General features: G+C 51.5%; 11 protein-coding genes across 11 annotated transcripts; 8 read left to right on the forward strand and 3 right to left on the reverse strand.

Moving 5' to 3' along the window:
- Positions 1-611: 611 nt before the first annotated feature.
- Positions 612-791, forward strand: N7506_000411 (uncharacterized protein; the record flags this gene model as incomplete). Its single annotated transcript, XM_056949707.1, has 1 exon — positions 612-791. The coding sequence occupies one exon, from the start codon at positions 612-614 to the stop codon at positions 789-791; it is 180 nt and encodes a 59-aa protein (XP_056815622.1).
- Positions 792-1,473: 682 nt separating this feature from the next.
- Positions 1,474-2,047, forward strand: N7506_000412 (uncharacterized protein; the record flags this gene model as incomplete). The annotated part of the gene is made up of 2 exons (XM_056949708.1): positions 1,474-1,683; positions 1,790-2,047. The coding sequence occupies 2 exons, from the start codon at positions 1,474-1,476 to the stop codon at positions 2,045-2,047; spliced, it is 468 nt and encodes a 155-aa protein (XP_056815623.1).
- A 1,481-nt stretch (positions 2,048-3,528) lies between these two features.
- Positions 3,529-3,996, forward strand: N7506_000413 (uncharacterized protein; the record flags this gene model as incomplete). Its single annotated transcript, XM_056949709.1, has 1 exon — positions 3,529-3,996. The coding sequence occupies one exon, from the start codon at positions 3,529-3,531 to the stop codon at positions 3,994-3,996; it is 468 nt and encodes a 155-aa protein (XP_056815624.1).
- Positions 3,997-4,284: 288 nt separating this feature from the next.
- N7506_000414 (uncharacterized protein) lies at positions 4,285-5,061 on the reverse strand (the record flags this gene model as incomplete). The annotated part of the gene is made up of 2 exons (XM_056949710.1): positions 4,285-4,956; positions 5,023-5,061. The coding sequence occupies 2 exons, from the start codon at positions 5,059-5,061 to the stop codon at positions 4,285-4,287; spliced, it is 711 nt and encodes a 236-aa protein (XP_056815625.1).
- A 392-nt stretch (positions 5,062-5,453) lies between these two features.
- N7506_000415 (acyl-CoA dehydrogenase family protein) lies at positions 5,454-6,948 on the reverse strand (the record flags this gene model as incomplete). The annotated part of the gene is made up of 4 exons (XM_056949711.1): positions 5,454-5,587; positions 5,652-6,259; positions 6,310-6,560; positions 6,616-6,948. 4 exons carry the CDS (start codon positions 6,946-6,948, stop codon positions 5,454-5,456), a joined length of 1,326 nt encoding a protein of 441 aa, XP_056815626.1.
- A 1,492-nt stretch (positions 6,949-8,440) lies between these two features.
- On the forward strand, positions 8,441-11,582 carry N7506_000416 (sulfite reductase subunit alpha; the record flags this gene model as incomplete). Its single annotated transcript, XM_056949712.1, is given in 3 exon segments — positions 8,441-9,871; positions 9,892-11,076; positions 11,094-11,582. 3 exon segments carry the CDS (start codon positions 8,441-8,443, stop codon positions 11,580-11,582), a joined length of 3,105 nt encoding a protein of 1,034 aa, XP_056815627.1.
- A 299-nt stretch (positions 11,583-11,881) lies between these two features.
- N7506_000417 (tRNA methyltransferase TRM7) lies at positions 11,882-13,165 on the reverse strand (the record flags this gene model as incomplete). The annotated part of the gene is made up of 1 exon (XM_056949713.1): positions 11,882-13,165. One exon carries the CDS (start codon positions 13,163-13,165, stop codon positions 11,882-11,884), a length of 1,284 nt encoding a protein of 427 aa, XP_056815628.1.
- Positions 13,166-13,348: 183 nt separating this feature from the next.
- Positions 13,349-15,805, forward strand: mak5 (ATP-dependent RNA helicase MAK5; the record flags this gene model as incomplete). Its single annotated transcript, XM_056949714.1, has 3 exons — positions 13,349-13,600; positions 13,660-14,874; positions 14,930-15,805. Coding segments are annotated over 3 exons (2,343 nt in total), but the record flags the coding sequence as incomplete, so codon positions are not given.
- Positions 15,806-16,133: 328 nt separating this feature from the next.
- On the forward strand, positions 16,134-17,599 carry N7506_000419 (URC4/urg3 family protein; the record flags this gene model as incomplete). The annotated part of the gene is made up of 4 exons (XM_056949715.1): positions 16,134-16,289; positions 16,353-16,680; positions 16,734-16,907; positions 16,971-17,599. 4 exons carry the CDS (start codon positions 16,134-16,136, stop codon positions 17,597-17,599), a joined length of 1,287 nt encoding a protein of 428 aa, XP_056815630.1.
- Positions 17,600-18,412: 813 nt separating this feature from the next.
- N7506_000420 (PaaI family thioesterase) lies at positions 18,413-19,357 on the forward strand (the record flags this gene model as incomplete). The annotated part of the gene is made up of 2 exons (XM_056949716.1): positions 18,413-19,267; positions 19,331-19,357. 2 exons carry the CDS (start codon positions 18,413-18,415, stop codon positions 19,355-19,357), a joined length of 882 nt encoding a protein of 293 aa, XP_056815631.1.
- A 745-nt stretch (positions 19,358-20,102) lies between these two features.
- N7506_000421 (uncharacterized protein) lies at positions 20,103-21,474 on the forward strand (the record flags this gene model as incomplete). The annotated part of the gene is made up of 2 exons (XM_056949717.1): positions 20,103-20,236; positions 20,295-21,474. The coding sequence occupies 2 exons, from the start codon at positions 20,103-20,105 to the stop codon at positions 21,472-21,474; spliced, it is 1,314 nt and encodes a 437-aa protein (XP_056815632.1).
- Positions 21,475-21,560: the final 86 nt, after the last annotated feature.

Genomic DNA, 21,560 nt, shown 5'->3' on the forward strand with positions numbered 1-21,560 from the left:
TGCAAGTACGACATAACTTACTTGTCCACGATTCTCCGTTCTTGTTTCAGCTTGAATGCAGGCTTGCTATTGGTTGCACCTGACAGTCCACCCACTCTTGACAAATCGATAGGTTGGCCTTTGCTCGAGCTTTCAAGGAGTTCGGGAAACGACACAAAAGTTGAAACGGATTTTGAAGGAAGTTCTTTTCCGTGAAGAATATCTATTGGACTGGCTTCAATCTTGCTAGCTTGAATGCTGAAACCGGGGGATGATTGAGAGCTTTGGGCTCTTCTGAGGGCGTTGACAGGCTTATTTATGTTTCGGACGAAGGTTCTCTCCTACGCCTCTACTCTCCTATGTTTGTGTCGTCCCACTGTCGATCGACGTTTGTCAGTGCCCGATGGCTTATCGTCCGTGGGCTCCAGTCCGCACATTTCCCATCACACCTGCCTGACGGTTCACCCGGTTGGCTGCCAGCAGCTCTCCGAATGGTGGAGACGGTATGATGGCCATGGTATCTCGAATAGAGCCACTATGAACAGCCGGTTGCTTCATAGATGCATGCAACCTTCAGCCGTGGCGACTTTCTCCCCATTATGATGTACTATCGGTGGAAAATCCCTCAATCAATGGCTCTAATCCTCCAGTTTCCAGATTCGACTACTGCAATCATGCCGTCGCCGGCTTTCTCCCCCCGCTTTCATGTGGATGCTGTTCGCATGGGCTCGTACTCTTGTGATGCTGTTGCATTTGCATGGTTGATCCTGCACGGCCGAGTCGGTCTCGGCATTCGCCAGCTGTCGTATTGATGCAATAATCAGGCTTTCGTGTTCAGGGATACCATGCCTCCATGCAAGAGAAAAGCTACTGCCTTCGCGAATGTGATGAGACTGTGGACGCCCCTCTGTGATCCACCGCAGTGAGATGTTCGATGTTGAAGCAAATTGTCGGCATCTGCAATTGTTGATTGGCTCGATATCTCACCCCCAATCATCCTTGACACAAGAAACCGACGCAACGACCTACTCTTTCTAAGGGAGTGTGTATCCGATATTACTGTCTGTGTGATTGCATACGCATGCACTTTCCGAGCTATTGCCTTCATACCCCATGTCTCTTACGCCTCCTGCATTTGGAAAATCCTAGACATTGGTTTTAGGTCTCAACATGTGGTTGCAACCATTAACCCCTGCCGTCTGGTGTGGTTCCCGCCGAGCCGTATACGCAGACATATCGATATTCTGGTCTTGTCTTCGTTCCACGCCTGCCGCAACTTCCCGGTCAATGGCTATCAGCCAATGATTCTCTTCGAGTGGCAATATTCGGGTCACTGAGGCTCTATCATTGGCACCTGGGCTCGAGCACACGGACCGCGGAATTGAATTTTCTTGTCATTGACCCCAAAAATTAGGGTGCAGGCGAGATAGATCCATTTTCGTTCAGCTGATCTTTCACTCCTGCAAAAGAGGGATCCTGCAGTCGGCCCCGCTCATGTGTGTGCTCATCATCACCCACTTGCTTCCTTTGGCGGAAACGATAGGACCGGATTGCCGTACGGTCCTCGCTGCGGACACGAACCGTGACACCTTCTACATACTGTTGAACCACATGCAGATGCACCAAAGCTCGGAGACTCTGACGTGGCACGTTGTTTCTGGCTCACTGCGTGGATTCCTGGCAACGAAGGCTGGATCGAAGGCCGTGGGTCACCGTTTGGGGACTCTATGCATGCTCCACCGGGGTTCCAGGTGCCATTGACGTTGACGAAAGATGACTGATTCCCGATTCGGACTCGAATTTCCTGCAGGCTTTTCTGCAGGCTGCTTCGTGTGGTCTGCTTTTGGTCAACCCATCATTGGGACACGAGATCGTCGAGGGACCCCTCTCTACCACGCTTACAGCCATCACCCAGAAAAGTGATCCATGGCAAGATGTTGAGTTGGCAACCGGCATCCCTGAAGGGAATAGCTCACAGCCTCAATTGCCGTCACACCCAGTGGATCTTTCCATTCCTGCGGCAATCTTGTTGCATCCAGACCCAAAAATCTCTCGAATCACCATCTGAACCCCCCCCTGCCTTTTTGCCTCTCGCTTCGTCTGACCACCGAAATTCCCTCACTTGTCTTTAGTGTACCAGAGTTTCTCCAGGCAAGGATCAGACCGAGGGCGCTGAAAAGCGTAGCTGTGATTGATACCCAACAAGCGAAGTTGCCGGGTGAAATATCGGAGCCATTTTGGTTCGGTCAAAGGGGCGGCAGGCAACTTTTGCGTGTCTTGTACCTGGAACGGCCGTACTTCAACGTTGAAATTGAATTTCAGGACCCGCATACAGCCTCCCACAGCGTCGGGCTCTTGTGATCCCGTGATCTTAAAGTAAACGGAGGCTCCCGCACCCTCCACGCGCCTGCCTTAAGCCTGCAACAAATCGTTGATGGTAACCCTACCTTCGGCGTTGAAAACCCAAAATGCCACCGCCTAGCACTTGCTTCGACGCACGGAGATTGACCTAGCCGGGGACTTATCCTCATCTGCAGTCTGACGAAGTGTCCAATCGTAGTCGTTTGCCGGGGTCCTAGTCATATGCACCTAGCGACAAATTCCCCACCCATCCTGCACTACGGAGACCTGTGCATCTCACCAGCACTTGCGTTGAGTAAGACCGAGCCTCGTTTCTTATTGGTAGATCGTGGCTCCCTTAACCAGGGCCTTTTGCCGCTCATCCGCACGCTGCCAGGTGCTAATCTTTGCATCCTGTTTTCATCTGGGTCGGCAGTCTGTTCCCCCATAATCATGTGGCATGTCTCGCATGCAGAGAGAAATTCTCATTTTGCATGAAATCTCCCATCACATCCCATGCAGTTATTAACCAAGGTGCCAAGATCAACTCTGGATTGCTCCAGGCCTTGCCACTTATTGACATGATGCATTGACAGCTGGTCATAGCAGAGAGCCAATATTTTGATGCAGTATTCCCTTCGATGCTTTTCCTAGCGCACGGAGGGGGCTCACGTCATATATGCCATTAAGGCACAGTAGTCGCTGGTCGATTAAAAACATTGAGAAACGCCGCAATAGTCTTTGGGCTCGATGCAGCCGGCGCTCGTGGATAGCATATCGGCTAAATCATTACAGGTACCTAGGTAAGAACCTTACATGCGACCTTAGCTCGGGATATGTCTAGGACAGCACCAAGGCAATTCACTACCATCGCCAAGCTGTCTTCAGTGGACAGTCTGGTTATTTATTTTAGGGCTCATGTTTAGTAAGCATTCATCAGGTCGAAGATGACGTCAACATGATTCGATCTATGGCCGAACAAGGCAGAACGACGTCTAGGATATTTAAAAGCTTCTCCGCAGTCAAAATCCACCTCATCACACCTTTTTCTTCTTTGAATAATTTCTTCGGTTGCTGTTTCGGCTTGTGTCATTGCACAAACCCAATTGCCGAGTACATTGAACTATACTATCACCCGTGGACATCCAACACGACTCAATTGCGTCTCGAGAACCCTACGAAGAGCCACATACAAACCACTGTTACAAGATGTGGAAATCACTCATTTCCACCGGCCAACAAGCAACCCGCGCAACTCGCTTGCAGTTCACAAAGGCTACTCCATCCGCCACCGCAGCACCTTTCAGCACAACCCCAAGCTTTAAGAAGGGCAAGGATCCCTTGATGGACCGCGAGGCACTCAACCCAGAGCGATCAGAGACTGCCAAATCTGGCACGGATGGCGAAGTGGCCGAGCACCCCGCCGCTTTCGATCCCTCAAAAACATCACCGGAAAGTGAGCACGAGGCTACCGCAGAAGAGAGCAGACAGCAAGGAAAAGATGATCCTTTAAACATGAGCCCCGCAAACAAGGATGTCAGCGCCTGGAGAGGGCCGACGGAAGGGGGCCCTGTTCGCAACGAGGATCGCGACTCGTCTAGTCGCCCTGGTACGACAAAGAAGAACCGTGGTATTCATGTGAAAGAGGATGGGACTCATGTGTCGTATCGGGATTGAGTACATCTTTCATTTGTTTTTTGATCGGGCGATAAATGTATATAACTAGTGAGCTAATCAACATGGACTCTGTGTACTCATCCACTGCATCTGTGACAAGGCCGGCTGGAATATTGCTCCAAGGTTTCGAGATACTATGTGTAGTTATGGGGCTCTGGCATACTGGCCTGAAATCGCAATGGGAAATTGCATATAGAGCTGGTAGTAATATTCAGATGTTGTTTGTCCTAAAACAATGTAATATAAAGTCATCAATGGAAAAAATACAAGCGTAATCGCGTCGCGCAATCAAGATGAGCCCTCCTTACTGAGCTGCATGATGTCACTGCCAAACAAAGTCCAGACCTTTTCACTGCCAGCCGGGACATCGCCCTCTAGGGCCTTAAGTCCGGCAACAACAGCGGCACTTCCAATGGCACTGGCTTCCTGCGCCCATCCATCCTTTAGACTAGAATGAACCTTGCCAGCCCAGTGAGCGACGAATCGAATACCAGCCTCAAGAGGTCTGCTCTCTTCGCGGGTTCCAGAGATCAAACCAGGGCGCAGGATGACCATCCGCTCGAAGCCGAGGGCCTTGATATCCTCCTCGATCTCGCCCTTCATACGCGTGTACGCGATATTGGAGTCCTTGTTCGCGCCGCTAGACGAGATGAGCACGTAGACCTTGGTACCAGCATCGCGCGCGGCCTTAGCAAGCTCAACGTTTAGTCCGTGCTCGATCTTATGCTGATTTTCGAAGCCGCCGGCTGCTGCTTTTGTGGTTCCGAAGGCGGATATGAAGATGCTTGGGGTCGGGCTTAGGGAGGAAAGCTGGCTCGCCCAGGTTTCAGTGTCTGTTGAGACGAAGTTGGTGAGTTTGGCTGGTGGTGCACCGCCGGCGACGGGTGGGGTGCGACGGGAGATGGTGTCCACGCGGGTTACAGAAGGGTTGGCAATCAGGCTGTTGAGGATATGGGAGCCCTGTGGTAGATTAGATTGGATCTATGTGTGATTTTTGGTATGCTGAGTGGGATCATGGAAGCTTACCACCATGCCAGTGGCACCGATTAATGCGACGTTCGCCATGCTGAGGGATGATAAGTAGTTGGTGATGCCAATAGGTGCAGGACATCTTTCGTCATTGAGGCGGGAGCTAGTCACGGCGCATGGACCCACTCTCTATTTTGCCCAGGTGTACCGAGGAACTGCGTCAGCAACACATTTGCCTATTTTCAAGAGAAGAAGCCAAAAAACTATTCTTTTGATTCTTTGTCCTATTTTCTTCGGGCATCTTTGCATATGTACTAACATTAGATGTGTTTTATCTAGTGACAGCTGCCTGAGCCGCTCAGTGTAAGCTATGACTAGATTCTGCAACCTTGGAATTGCACGAACTATAGATATACATTGATCCTTTCAATTAACCACAACATAAAATGATGACAAGCCCCGCCAGAATTCATGATGAGATGAAAAGATCAGATCTTTGAGCTCTGTGAGAGCTTCTTCTCTTCAGCTTTGTAGATCTTCACCAATTGACGCACTGAGAGATCGAGAAGGACATCCTCCGAGCCACCTGGGATTCGAGCACCCGGAACGTCGCGAAGAATGGCTACAAATTTGTTAGCCCTATAAGATCTTTACCAGGGCCTGAGAAAGGAGATTTGTGGACATACCTTCGACCAATTCACCTTGTCCAGTTTGTGTGAAACCGTTGCCACCAAATAGCAAGACTGCTGTTTGGGCACACTCATTGAGGACCATGGCCGACTTGGCTTTAGCCAAGGCCGTCAAGCCACCCAGCTGTCGATCGCCCTCCTCTTTACTGAGATGAACCAATTGGTACAAGATCTGCTCAACCCACGCCCACATTGACTCCAGTTCTGCACCCGCTTTGGCCAGACGATGGCGAACCACGGGTTGATCCATCAAAGTCTTTCCAAATGCCTCGCGCTTCAGACAGTATGAGAATGCAGCTGAGAGAGCCACCCGAGCCTGGCGGGTGACTCCAACAGCGATGACCAGTCGTTCATGGTTGAAGTTGGTCATGATTATACGCATGCCATCACCTTCGCGACCCACGATGTTGGAAACAGGAACCTTCACATCGTCCAGCTCAATGTAAGTGGTTCCTCCGGCCTTTTGACCCGAAACTTTGAGACGGCGCATGGTCACACCCGGGTGATTCTTCAAGGGAACCACTAGCACCGAGAGGCCTGCGGCTCCGGGACCACCTGTTCGCACCGCCATGGTAGCATAGTCTGACCAGATACCATTTGTGATCCTGGGCGATATAAGCGTCAAATCCAAATCGATACTTCGGACTTAATTTACCATTTCTTGGATCCGTTGAGGATGTAGTGTTGGCCATCGGCACTTTTGACTGCAGTCGTAGTGATGTTGGCGACATCGCTACCGGCCTCAGGTTCCGTGATAGCGATACAGCCACGTTTCTTACCCGTGAGTAGATCGGGTAAGAATCGCTCCTGGAGCTGGGGACTGCCAAATTTAACAATCGGCGGGATTCCAAATGCGAACCCGGCATTCAGGGAGCCCCCTGGGCCGCTAAGGCCGGACCGACCCATCTATTTATGCTTTGGTCAATCATTGAACTATGAAACGTAGGATTCTGTGGCATACCTCATCGCAATAAATTCCCGTGTAAATATAGTCCCAATCCTCGACCTTGACACCCAGGATGTCATTAATGCCCAGACGTTTCAGCCAATCCACCGGCAAGGGAGCGGGCATATTGGGCAACAACATATTATGCTTGCAGAATGTGTGGAAGACATGCTCGGGGACAGTTCCCTCGCGCTCCCACTCAAGGGCATGTTGAATCAGGTTCTCGGTCGCGAATTTCCGACATGCTTGTTGGAAGCGGCGGTGTGCGGGCGTTATATAGGGAGAAGGAAGACCACGAACATATGGTGGCTCCGCGAATGGGATCAGATTTGGTGATGTGTCGACCATTGTAGTAGACAGCAAAATTGGTGTGGTGTTTGGGAAGGGTGTTGTTTTGCAGCTGGCAATTAAATGGGGAGGTTCTCCGCAGTCTGGGGTCCCCGCGACCGAGGCTCGGTGTCTTTCACACTGCAGAGCCGATCCACAAATCACATGGCTTATGCTGTTTAAGCTTGCCTACATTTATTGAACAAAAGAGTGTCTAGTCCTCTGGCGTCCCAGCAGATATCACTCCGCACTTGGTTGCCAATTCTGACCGATGACGTCAACCTACACAAGCTTCATAACTAGCTCTATGTCGGTTATGATTTATGCATCTTGAGAGCAAATACGGAGTAGAATGAGTAGGCATAGCACTATTCGGCTCAACCTTTGATCGAGGGGCTTTGTATAAAGCCACGAAATTCCGAGGTCACTTTTGGTGAGACCGTCGAAACCCTATGTTTGAAACCGAAACGATATTCTCCCATGATGCCCTGAATGAAGTATTCACTGACCATAGAGAATAAAGCTTTCATGGATACAAACCTGCAAGGCATCTTTGCGCTTTGAACTCCCACAATCCTGAGTGCATCCTCTTGTGGGTGTAAACAACGCACCTTGCGGATTTGGTCCTGTTATTATTCTGTGCACAGTGATTGTTGTAGTCTCTCTGGATCTTTTCAGACTTTGTAGTCCGACTGAAGATTGGCCGTGCACGACTTTTGCCGCATGTTTGCCTGTACCGTGGGTGTGCGCTGTGCCCGCTGAATGTCAATGTCCATATACCAAGCCAGGATTATCGGGCAACGGAGTTTGATCTAACAGAGATAAGAAAGGAACCACGGATGTTGGATAACCGGCCCCGGGGGAGGTCTGAAGTGGGGAAGATGACTTGTGTGTTGTGTGATTTTAGGTTGACTAAAGTCGTGTTGACACAGACAAACCCATGTATCAGGCACACTTATGTATGTCTCTTGATTGTGGTGGCTGTTGTATACACAGATAGTCAGTTGCTCTATGGTAAGGTTCAAATTCTTGTGTGCATGTACGGAGTACAAATTTCACAAAGTACGGAGTACCTGCGTTGTACTTCAAAGTATGCAGGATAATCCTTCACGCCATTGGCCAATGTGGGACCCACCGAGCTCGGGATCGCAGCAGAGACCGAGTCACGTGCGAGGCACGGATGCTCCGAAAGCGGCCATGCCCATTCGGGGGAACTCCGGGGGCTTATTGCCACGGCTAGTAAACTTCTGCCCTCACCGCGGTTAATGCCACGTCGTAAAACCCTGTTTGAACACGCACGGATGAGCACGCAATCGATCTGGTGGCCAATCGCAGTTGCGGCGATCTAAATATTTGATCCCCGCGGCGCCGTCCTCGGTTTCCCCAATATCTTTCTCACTTTTCTTTTAAAAGATATCAAACTGGTATCAAGGGAGAGTTGTAATCTTCCTTTTCCAATTGATATCTTCTTCCAGTCGTTCCGGTATCAGCACATACCTGATATCATCCGGATATGGGTTCATCAGTCCCAGCTCTGTCGGCCTTGAATGGCCCGACATATGTCACAGCCCAAACATTGATTCAGCAAGTCGCTTACTTGTTGTCTGACAAGATCTTCTCTTACTCACCAGAGACTTTCGATCTTGACGCCGCTCTCAAGGAATGGACTGCCCAGAACGAGACCAACGCCAACGGCGAGTCTCCCGCCGTCAAGACCCTTGAAACCCGTCAGGGTGCCGGTAACCTGGCCCTTGGTTACCTCTTCTCCCAGGACTTTGACCTGAAGAAGCGTCACATTCCACAGGGCATCGTTGCTTCGTCCGCAACTCTTCCCTACATGCGCGCCGCCCTGGAGCAGCTCTCTCTGCTTTACTCCGTTGCCAGCCCCGTTGCCGCGCACGTTGCTGCCGTTGACTATGCCGGCGAGGACGGTCTGGTCTCTGACTACGCCTCTGCTTTGTCTCTGGCCGAAGATCTCGGTCTGGGTCTGGTTTCCAGCGGATCCGCCCATGAGTCCCAGCACATGGCCCTCTTCACCACCCTGCTGTCTTCCGTTCTTCCTTCTCTTCACATCTACGATGGCGTCCGCGTTGGCCGCGATACCACCCGTGTCATTGATGTGCTCGACAAGGAGGGTCTTACCCGCACCTATGAGACCGTCCGCAAGACTCTCGACGAGTCCCGCAACCGTCACCTTGACGCCCAAGGCAAGGTTTTGGATATCTTGAAGTCCCTGAACGGTGAGCTTGGTACCGAGTACGGTGCTTTCGAGTACCACGGTCACTCGGAGCCCACCTCCGTCTTGGTCGCCTTTGGCACTGTTGAGGCTGCCCTCACTGCTCAGATCGCTCGCTCCCTCGCCAAGGACGGCGTCCGTGTCGGTGTTGTGAATGTCCGTGTCTACCGCCCCTTCATCGAGGAGGAGTTCCTGCGCGTTCTTCCCAAGTCCACTCAGACCGTTGGTATCCTTGGACAGGTTTCCACCCCACAAGCCGTCCAAGAAGAGGGTGTTCACTCCGCTCTTTACGAGGACGTTCTCGCCGCTTTGACTTTCGCTACAGACCGTGAGCAGACTCCTGCTGCTGTTGAGATCAAGTACCCCCGCTCTCAGCGCTGGGATCTGATCTCGACCGCTGCTGCATTCCAGCGTGTCTACGACCAGCCCATTCTCACCATTGATGGCGAGACCAACGCTTCCCTGCAGTTGCTTGACCCTGCTTCCGTGCAGGAGTACACTTTCTGGGACGTCGACAGCTCCGTCACCGTGGAGGCTGCCCAGACCTTGGGCCAGGCCCTTGGTGCCGACTCCGCTAGCAACGTCACCACCAGCAAGGCCCATGACAACTTGGTCCAGGGCGGTGCCGTTCGCATCGACATCCGAAAGAGCTCCAAGATTGTCGATGCCCCCCCTACGCCGTCACCGCTGCTGACGTTTCTTACGTCGGTAACCTTGCCCTGCTGAAGGACATCGATGTTCTCGCCTCTGTCAAGGACACCGGAAAGATCATCATCAACGCCCCCGGCATCAAGGATGAGGACTTGGAGAAGAAGCTCCCCGCCAGCTTCAAGCAGGCTGTTGCCCAGCGCAGCATCCCTGTCTTCATTGTCGACTCATCCGCTATCGAGGGCTCATCCGTGGATGCTCTGGTTCTGCAGGCTTCGTTCGTGCGCGTCGCTCTCCCTGCGCAGGAGGGTGTTGCCACCAAGAAATTGTCTGCCATCACTGGCAACCCCGAAGCTCTCGAAGCCGTGACCAAGGATCTCGAGAAGGCTCTCCGCCAGATCGAGGTTCCTGAGTCTTGGAAGGAGCCGGAGGGAGTCACTGAGATTGAGCAGCTTCCCAAGGACATCACCACCAACAGCTTTGTTCCCTTCGACAAGAACGAGTCTGAGCCCCCTACTCTTCTCAAGGATTGGGAGACTGCTGCTCGCGGATTGGCCTTCAAGGAGGCCTACGGAACCAAGGATGCCCTTCGTCCCGACCTTGCCCACAAGACTTTCACTGTCCACGTCAAGGAAAACCGCCGCCTCACCCCTACCACTTACGACCGTAACATCTTCCACATCGAGTTTGATCTCGGTAACACTGGCCTCAAGTACGACATTGGCGAGGCCCTTGGCATTCACGCTGAGAACGACCCCGAGGATATCAACGCCTTCATCGCCTTCTACGGCTTGGACCCTGATGCCATCGTCGAGGTCCCTAGCCGCGAGGACCCTGCTGTTCTGGAGAACCGCACTGTGTACCAGGCCCTCATCCAGAATGTTGACATCTACGGTCGTCCCCCCAAGCGCTTCTACGAGGCCCTTGCCGAGTTCGCCACCGACGAGAAGGAGAAGAAGGACCTCCAGACTCTGGGTGGTCCCGACGGTGCCACTGAATTCAAGCGCCGCGCCGAGGTTGACACCGTCACCTTCGCCGACATCCTGCTTGAGTACCCCTCTGCCCACCCCGAATTCCACGAGATTGTGCGCATTGTTGGTCCCCTCAAGCGCCGTGAGTACTCCATCGCCTCGTGCCAGAAGGTTACCCCCACCACGGTCGCTCTGATGATCGTCGCCGTCAACTGGACTGCCCCCAACGGCCGCGACCGCTTCGGTCTGGCCACCCGCTACCTCAGCCGTCTGCGCGTCGGTTCTCCCATCACCGTCAGCGTCAAGTCCAGTGTGATGAAGCTGCCCCCAAGTCCACCCAGCCCCTCATCATGGCCGGTCTGGGTACAGGTCTGGCACCTTTCCGTGCCTTCGTCCAGCACCGCGCTCTCGAGAAGGCCCAGGGCAAGGAGATCGGTGCTGTTCTGCTGTACATGGGTTCCCGTCACCAGCGCGAGGAGTACTGCTACGGTGAGGAATGGGAGGCTTACCAGGAAGCCGGTGTCATCACCCTTCTTGGCGCCGCCTTCTCCCGTGACCAGCCTGAGAAGATTTACATCCAGGACCGTATGCGCCAGACCTTGCCTGAAATCATCCAGGCTTACATCCGTGAAGAGGGTGCATTCTACCTGTGTGGTCCCACTTGGCCCGTGCCCGATGTCACTGCTGTGCTTGAGGAGGCTATTGCCACCGAGGCCCGCAACAATGGAAAGAAGGTTGAGACTCGCAAGGAGATCGAGAAGCTCAAGGATGAGGAGCGTTACGTTCTTGAGGTCTATTAGACTGTTTGCTTTGCATCTCATGATATTCACGAGCGTCCTTTTCAAGACTTATTACCCCTTGATTTGAATATAGTTCAGCGCACTCGATAGACAAAATGCATTTCATCTCATTCGATCAAATCTCTTTGCAAATTCTGGAAACAATAAGCTAAGGTAGGCATATTGTAGTAGTCTTGAAGCATATGTATTTGGGTATTTGCTTCGAGAACCATCGCTATCTCTGCACAGTTTGTGCAGATGCTATGTCGTATCTAGGTCGTATATACATACAGCTTTTAAAAATTCATGCAATATAAGAATCACGGCCGAGGGCCAAACTTGGTCTTTCCGTATGCGCCACCCTTCAGCTTCCTCAGCTCCAATGCTTGCCGATATGGCGGCGCAGTGGGTGGTTGGATGGGATCCAGATTGACGTAGTCAGGGGGCAGAGTGTACGTGGCATCAGAGTCCCAAGCCGAAAGATCACCACAGGCAATGAACGACGGAATCCATCGGTTCTCAACAGCGAATTTGTTAGTCAATTTTTGCGGCTGGTCTTGGGTTGAAGTCGTCGTCTGGAGATGACGAACTTCAGTGGAATGATTGGGCGTGGTTTTCTCCGTTGAAATGGTCGTGGTGGTGCGAACTTCCGAAGTCTGATCAATTTCCTCACGAACCTCAACACCAACATTGCCATCTTCTGACACTGGCACTGGGGCCGCGGCACCGCCAAAGAGCGGGTTTTTCAAAGCGGCCATGCCAACGACCCCACTGTCACTGACGGGTGGGATGAAGCCCTCGCAGACAATGAATGCCTCCAGACTACTGGCGCGACTGCTTCGTGGCTTTGCGACGCTGACGCGCTCGAAGACAGTGCGCAGCTGAGCATATAGGAGATCCACGTCGCGACCGCGGAAAATCTTAGCGACAAACTTGCCACCCGGGCGCAATACACCCATTGCCAAGTTGAGCGCGGCGTACAGAAGTTGTGATTGAATGTAGATGTCTAGGTCGTGGAGGCCTGTCACATCCGGGGCACCGTCGGAGATTACCAAGTCAACAGGGTGAGGCTCCCGGATAGCCTCTGGGGCAGGAGAAGGAGAATCGGAGGGAACAGCGGGTTGCTCGTATGCTTCGGGGTCTAGAGCGCGCAGGAGGAGAGGGATCGTAGAAGGGTGTGTGATGTCGGCTTTGAGGGTTGTGATGCCTTCGAGGGGAGCCATAGGTTGCAGATCGATCGAGACAATTTTGACGTTCTTCCGGGGTTTCAATTCAGCACTTGATGTAGGCTCATCGCAGTCCATTTTATCGTCATTGGCTGTCTGCATCTTTTCCAAGCCTTCTTGTTCTTTGCTCTTTTTCTCGAGCCATGCTCTCCGCCCGAAGCTCTCGCCCTTAATCAACACCCGGCTGAGGACTTGACTCCAACTTCCGGGTGCAGCGCACAGGTCCACGACTCTTGTGACATTGTCCGGGTTCTCGTGCTCGAATAGGTCGAATCGCTCGTCGATCTGGATAAGCTTAAAGGCGGAGCGGGCGCGCCAATTTTGTTCCTTGGCGAGGCGGTAGTAAGCATCTCGCTTGTCTTTCGAGGATTTACCCATTTCAAAAACAGGCCTTTCGTGGCGGGATCTCAATTGTCTGTCGAAGTGGGTTAAATTTGCGATTGGACGTGGGGAACAAAAAGATAAGATTCCAAGGCGGACCAAATTTTCTGCCGCTTTTTTTCTTTGCGAATCTTCCGGTGCTGGTAACTCTTGCCAACCTATACACTCTGTGATACTCAGAGATATCTTGCTACATTATGGGTCAAAAGAGAGCACGCGATACCAAAGCCCCCCGCGGCTCAGGCAAATAAGCGCAAGAAGGCCGTCAAAGCTGACAGCGCCAGTGACGATGAGCGCTCCGTCGGAGTCGAGGACCTTAACTGGAAAGAGGTCGCGATGCCAGACCGGATGGAGGATGCCGAGGGATTCTTTGGACTCGAAGAAATTGATGGCGTTGATATCATCAAGAGCGGCGGAGAGGTTCAATTCAAGGTAGGACGCTATCACACATGAGATATCCGAGCGGAAGCTAACATATTCGCTGTTGCTAGGCCAAGACTGGGAAACCAAGAAAATCGATTGTGAAGCCTCCTTCTGAAGACGATGACGGCGAGGAGTGGGGTGGCTTCAGCGACGAAGACTCAACCGAGAAGTCTCCCTCTTCTGAGAAGGCCTCCGCCGAAAAGACTGCACCTGCGCCGGAAGCGAACCAAGCCAAGGAGGACAAGAAATCAAAGAAGGAAAAGGCCAAGGATCAAAAGAAGGCGAAGAAAGAAGACTCGAAGCCCAAGGACCAAAAACCCAAGGACCAAAAGCCTAAAGACCCCAAATCTACCCAGGATCGAAACATCAAGAGCGGACTCTCATTCGCGGCTCTCGAGGAGGCTGAAGATGATGATGGGGTTGATGTTTCAGCTTGGGATAGCCTCAACCTGTCCTCTGAAATTTACACTGCTCTTTCCAAAATGAAATTCAGCTCCCCGTCAGCCATTCAGAAAGCCGCTATCCCAGCCATTCTCGATGGCCATGATGTCGTCGGTAAGGCTTCTACAGGATCCGGTAAAACGCTGGCGTTCGGTATTCCCATCATCGAGCACTACCTGGACATGAGGGGAAAGCAGGAAGAAGATAAACAGGAGAAGAACAAAACTCCCATCGCATTGTTACTATCTCCCACACGTGAACTGGCACACCAACTGGCCAAGCACATTGGGGAACTTATTGCCAACTCACCCGATACGAACGCCCGCATTGCTCTTCTGACTGGTGGTCTTTCGATTCAAAAGCAACAAAGACAGCTTGCCACTGCTGACATTGTCATTGGAACACCTGGTCGTGTGTGGGAAATCCTCAGTACAGGAACAGGATTGATCCGCAAAATGCAGAAGATTCGGTTCTTGGTGGTCGACGAGGCCGACAGGCTTCTGAGCCAGGGCAATTTCAAGGAAGTGGAAGATATCCTCGGCGCACTTGACAAGGAGCAAGCCGGTGATATCGAGGAGATGGATGAAGAGAAAGAGGAAGAGCCCAACCAAAGGCAGACTCTTGTCTTCTCCGCCACATTCCACAAGGACCTTCAACAAAAGCTTGCAGGCAAGAGTCGCTGGACTGGCAATGACATGTTGGACAACAAGGAATCCATGGAGTATCTTTTGAAGAAGCTGAACTTCCGCGAAGAGAAGCCTAGGTTCATTGATGTGAACCCTGAGTCTCAGATGGCCTCCGGCCTAAAGGAAGGGATTGTGGAGTGCCCAGCTATGGAAAAGGTAAGGCATCATTCACCCTGGTAACGCCCAGGCCTATGCTAATTTGAACTCTCAGGACCTTTACCTCTATTCTGTCCTTCTCTACTACCCCAAGCACCGGACAATTGTGTTCACGAACTCCATCTCCGCTGTCCGTCGTATCACTCAGCTCTTGCAAGCACTTCAGCTCCCAGTGTTCGCTCTCCACTCTAACATGGCCCAAAAGGCCCGACTACGCTCCATCGAGCGGTTCTCCTCACCTACCGCCGACCCAAGCTCAATTCTCGTTGCCACTGACGTTGCTGCTCGTGGTTTGGATATCAAGGGTATCAACTGTGTAATTCACTACCACGTTCCGCGTGCAGCAGATGCATACGTTCACCGATCTGGTCGTACTGCTCGTGCCGGTGAGTCCGGCAAGAGTATTCTGATCTGTGCTCCTGAGGAAGTTGTCGGTGTTGCCCGCCTCGCTGCAAAGATTCACGCCAAGAGGACTAAGGGTGAAGCCGATGATGCACCCAGCAAGAAGCTTCCTCTCGAGTCTCTCGATATTGATCGTCGGGTTGTGGCTCGTCTCCGCCCCCGCATGACCCTCGCCAAGCGTATCACCGACTCCACCCTTGCTAAGGAGAAGGTGAACACCGAGGACAACTGGCTTCGTGCCGCGGCTGATGATCTTGGTGTTGAGTATGATAGCGATGAATTCGACCAGTCCAAGGGCAAGGGCCGTGGTCGTGGTGGTGGTCGCGAGCGTCGTGACAAGCAAGCCAGCGAGATGACCAAGTCCGAAATGGCCGGCCTGCGTGCGGAGTTGAAGCAACAGCTCTCTCAGCGCATCAACATTGGTGTCAGTGAGAAATATCTCACCGCCGGTCGCATTGACATTGATGCTCTCCTTCGTGGAGAGGGCAACAAGGCCTTCCTCGGCCACCTTGATCCTCTAACTTTCTAATTGTGACGCAAATTTCTTTGGAGCATGGGGTTTGTAAAAAGCATGTGATATAGTTTATACCAAAACAATGAAGCCTTTGGACATTCTACACATTGTTACTCTGTACAGAACCAACCTCGGGAGCGTCGGACCTGGCCGATACTGATAAGACGTATCAGACGATAACAAACAACACCCAAAGACCATTGGATGCATCCCTGCCTAAGCTACATTAGGTACATGCAGCTTGCAGCTATTTACCTAATTGCACAGCTTCCCCGCCTTGCCACTAAAAGGCGACTCTTTGCTCCAACTCCCCGCTCCATACTCCTTCCTACATTCCAACAACATGAACCCCCAGATTGAAGAACTGCTTGGCCTAGAGGCTGTCCGCTCCAGGGCGCATGCCGTTCTCGAAATAGCTAGGCAAGGCCGTCTCAATCACTTTAACTACCATGCGGATCGAATGGAAAATGCCACCGACTATGTCCTGAAACTCATCCAGGTAGGACCTGATACACTTGCCAACCGTGATATTAGCTGTACAGCAGACTAATATCTCTCATAGCGCGACTTTGGCCCAGACAAATACCATACCATCCCTCCTCACGGTCGTTGGCAACATTTCGAGGTCGGCGGGGTTCCCCGCATAGATAAACTTCTGGCCGAATGGGACCAGCAGAAATGTGACTCGCTCGAAAAGACCCGACGTCTGGTAGATCTTTTCTTTGTCTCAGTCCTTCTTGATGCCGGTGCTGGTGACTTCTGGCGCTTCCAGGAACCAGGGACTGGTCACACCCTCAACCGAAGTGAGGGCATTGCGGTGGCGGCGTTACACATGTTCCTCAATGGCGACTTTGCAGGCCCAGGCTCGGCATCAAAGCATACTGCGAATGGTGAGTATATCTCTTTCGATCATCTTTATACATTGTTTGCTTACCGAGACTAGGTGAGGCACTGCGCAATCTCAACATCGATATCTTATCCCATGGACTACAGGTTACCGAAGGAAACCCCATGGTCGGAGTTGGTGCCCGTGCAGATATTCTTCGCAAGCTCGGCGAGTCCTTGGTAAATCTAAAGGAGATATTCGGTTCCACTGGCCGTCCAGGAAACCTCGTGGGTAAGTCAAACGAGCCTTTCATGGAACCCTAAGTTTCGCAGGAGCCCTGCTAACAAGTTGAAGACTATCTCATTGCGCAATCTAGTGAGAGTGGAAAGCTTGACTATAAAGATCTTTGGAACGTTCTCCAACGATTGCTTCTCCCAATTTGGCCATCAGACCGGACTCATTTGGAAGGACATCCCATCGGAGATGCGTGGCCCCTGCGCGCCCTTGAACAGCAGCCTGGAGCTGAGCTCAAGCCTTATTCCAATATCCAACCCTTCCACAAACTGACCCAGTGGCTAGCATACTCATTGCAAGTGCCATTCTCCCGCCTTCTGTCAGTTTCATGGACCAATACCCACCTGGGTACTGGTCTTCCGGAGTACCGGAACGGAGGAATGCTTGTTGACATGGGGGTACTTGAGCTAAAGCCCGAGGCCCTTCAGCGGGGTCTCAGTCTCTCCGGTGGTGCTTTGCCTTCTTTCGCCGCTGGGGCGGATGAGATCGTAGAATGGCGAGCAATGACTGTGGCCCTTCTTGATGAGATGCATACTAAGATCCTCGCGCGCCTGGATGGTGTTGAGCTGTCTTTGCCGCAGGTCTTGGAGGCGGGATCATGGAAAGCAGGACGTGAGCTTGCCGCGGCCAACCGACCAGATACTAAGTGTAGTCCCATCTTGAACTTTGGTGATGGAACTTTGTTCTAGTATACTAGTATAGCCATATAGCCTACCTATATCATGCGCCATTCCATGGAAGGAGATGAACCAACGCCTGGTTTGGCATAGGTAGCATTTCTGTTGTTTGAAAAAGGTTCAACCTTAGTATTCTTATTGCTTCTTTGCCTTTATCTAAGTGATAGATGGTCTTGGTCCGATGGAAACCATAGAGCCCCCTCCCCCCAGGCCTCTGTCGGGGTTTGAATATGACTGGCCGTTTTGACACTCACACTTGACTTTGGGTTGTGATTTTCTGTGGCGCCCGATAAATCTCAGACTCACAAAATACCCGCAGAGGTATATTCGAGATTCCTCAAAATGTGGAATACATCAAACCGACCCTGGAAGGCGGGATGGAAGTGCCTATCTCAAACCTCGGGATGCTTAGGGCATCGGCATGCCGAGATAAAGTTCGGCATACCGAGCCGCCGATAGTCGGCTCTTTGGGCCCCACTGCTGGACCCGACTGATGAAAAATCGGCGGCTCAAAAAACGTGCTGCAGCGTTCCAAAGCACCGGGCCTGACTTTTAAATACCTTGATCCTCACTGCAAACCATCCGGCTTCGTGGTGTGGCTACATCGTGTGGAATATACTACATCCAAACAAACCCTACTCCGGCCTCCCACCCCTGCTAGCTCTGGCGATCCTCGCGTCCAGCTAAGAGTTTGTTTGGGAATTTCAAGAAGCTTTTATTATATAACAGGTAGGCATCCCAACCTGCAGCTGCATACCTCGCGCTAACTCGAGCGAAGAAAGTTCCATTGCAGGCCGATATCGGGCTTCAAACATACTTCCCAAAATGTCCAACATTTCACACATGGCGCGCCGCCTATTGCGTCCACAAAGCGCATTAGCTTCCAGGACAATCCCGCCGTCGATCGCTCGTCTGCATCAGCAAGGCCCATCGCGCTCAGCCGTTGTTCACGACCAAGCAATTCCTCACGACCAGCACCATGTGTCAGCTGGCGAAGGGGCCCCGTTTCTCTCTCCATCAAAATCACAAGCACCTACGTCACAATTGTCCGAAAGTGGAGCTACCAGCCTCGATAGCCTCGTCTCCCATATACCTCTTGTTCAGACCCTTCGTGATGCTCATAGTTCATACAAGGAGTCAAGGCCTCATCTTGCCATTCCACCTGCTATCCGGCAACACCACTTCGTTGGCGGCAGCTTGACTGGCTCTGGAAAACTTGCATTCCAGCCTTACATGTGGCTTTCCACTGGCAAGCCCGGATCACAAGCAAGGAAAGATAGAGCCAGCAGTGTTGTATCAGTATTCCACATCGGCCAAGACCTTTGTGGTCACCCCGGCTTCGTTCATGGCGGTCTACTTTCCGTGATGTTCGACGAGGTCTTCGCGCGCTGTGTGTCTGCTGCGTTCCCCAGTGGTCTGGGTATGACTGCCAATCTCAATGTGGATTTCCGCAAACCCGCTCTGCCGGATCGTATATATGTGTTGCGCACCAAGACAACCAAGGTCGACGGGAGAAAGGCTTGGGTTGAGGGTCGCATGACCTATCTTCCCTTAGCGGTGGCTCAATCCACGGATGCCAAATCTGCCATGTCTGATCTCAGTCTACTTCAGGAGGACCATGAGGGGGCGGTCATGGTTGCTGAAGCGAAGGCATTGTTTGTGGAGCCTAAATTTGCTGACGTGAGTCCAAAATTCCCTATTCAACCATTTCTCGTTAGGATAAAAGCTAACTCCCCTCTACAGTCTATGGTGTCTGTTTACCGAAACTAGATTATGTGTTTAGAATCTTAGAAGAGCCCTGGAGGGGCTTATTGTGGTGCGTTCGTTAGATTTATAGAGCTTATGACTGATAGACTATTTTAATAAAACATCCATGTATTCATCCATTGAACCACTTACTTTGTACTCCGAGAGGAACGTGTTACTGATCATGTTGCATAGGTACTCCGTACGGAGTAAACCTCGAGGCATTGATTTCGGGATTACTCTGCAGCCTTGGAATTAGTGCAGAGTACGCCATACTCCGGGGCTGCACTTCCGAAGGTGAATCCACCTGGTGAACCAATTCATCCAAGCACGGCTTCACTCGGCCATTAAAGCAGGGAGTACGGAGTACTCCCTGCATACTAAGTCTACTTCTCAATTCCGAGACTTAGCGGAAGATCAAGCCGCAAATTACTCCGTAAAGAACCCAATCATGATTGGTCTTGACCTTGAAATTGCCGAAGATCTTGAACGCAATCGTAGTATAACACAAGGGGGATCTACAGAAGTACTCCGTACTATAAGTTGACACTAGGTCGGACTAAACCGAATGAGGCTAGCTAGTACGGAGTATCCGATCGGATACGCCTGATCACAACCCTATTGCAAGGAGAGAATACAATATATGATAGATCGTATTGATGGGTAAAGAGTATTTAATTGTTTCTTCTGCTGGGCTTTAATCTGTGCGTTAACCCTGTCGTTCCCCTAATTGATTGAAACATTCTGCACCAAAATCCACCTACACAAGATGTGGAATTACTACGAAGGAAAATCAATCCTTGTGACCGGTGGATCAGGGTTCCTAGGCACTGCGGTTGTTCATCGCCTACTCACGACAACGTCGGTTCCTCGAATTTACTTGATTTGCAGGGGAGGTGTGGAGTGAGTCTTCGAAGCCAGGATGTTTACCTGAAGCAGCATACTAACTATTTCTCCCAAGAAAGCTTCGCATGAGGTGGCGAGAATGGCTGCCTCAAGGCACCGCCGATGCAATGTGTGACCCTAGTCGTCTGATTGTACTCGATGGCGATATTCTTCGTCCCAACTTGGGTCTCTCAGAGCCCGAGCTCGAAGCTGTTCGCAATACCACCAATATTATTATCCACGCCGCCTCCTCGAACAACCTAGCAACGCCATTAAAACGCCTTCACGGCCCTGTCATTGAGGCTACCGAGATGATGGTCAAAATCGCCCAGTCGTGCAAGATGTTAGATCGATTCGTTTACGTTTCGACCGCATACTCGAACACATACCTTTATCCCCACAGCGAAGAGACAGATTTGAGGATTGAGGAGGAGCTGTACAGACTCCCGAGTGGATGTGATGCCGTACATGAACTGGACGAAGTGAGGAACTACGGCACGAGCACGGCATACGAAGCAGAGGATTTCCCTTGGTCCTATGCCTACGCTAAACACCTCACCGAAAGACTTCTGGTGCGGCATTTCAAAAGTTCGCCCGAGAAGCTTCTCATTGTGCGTCCCGCCATCATTGGTGCTGCTCAATCATTGCCATTCCCAGGATATAATATGCCGATGTCTTCTCCAACAACAATGTTCACCGCAGCGCTGCTCCTTTTCCCATACCACAATATGAGAGTTGCTTCACGGATGGATGACGCGGACGTGAGTGTCACTTTTGACGAGGTTCCCGTTGACGTCGTCGTGGATCGTCTCCTGTGCCATCTTGCTGTCGGTACTACCGGTTGCATTCATGCTGTGAGTGGAGCTCGGGCTCGATGCAAGGGCAGCACATATATGCAATCAGTGATGAAGCTTCGAAGACTTCCTTGGGATGTGAAGCCTTATTGGGTCAAGGAGACTTGGAAATCACGGAAGCAAGACAAATTGTGTCGACTTTACGCAATCATGGGGACATCCTTTGATTTCGCGGAGGATAAAACGGTTTCGATGTATGAGAAGCTGTCTGAAAAAGAAAAGATGCGTATGCAATTATTCAAGAACATCGATGTCGAGAATCATGTCTCTGCCCGAGACCAAGATATTCGCTACGTGATGGATTACTTTGCTCGCAAAAGTTGGTTAGCATGGCTGCTTGTGATGCTCTTCTATTTCAGTTTTGGGAAGACCAGCCAGACCAGCCAATATGCTAGGCTATAACTTTTTTATGAGGTGCTATGCGAAAACGATGGTTGTGAAGTCTGTTCAGATGGTCGGTATATTCATTTTTTAATATCAATAGATAG

This window comes from Penicillium brevicompactum (genome assembly GCF_028827555.1).
Source record: "Penicillium brevicompactum strain IBT 35665 chromosome Unknown utg000001l_segment0_segment0, whole genome shotgun sequence".
Classification (NCBI taxonomy): Eukaryota; Fungi; Ascomycota; class Eurotiomycetes; order Eurotiales; family Aspergillaceae; genus Penicillium; species Penicillium brevicompactum.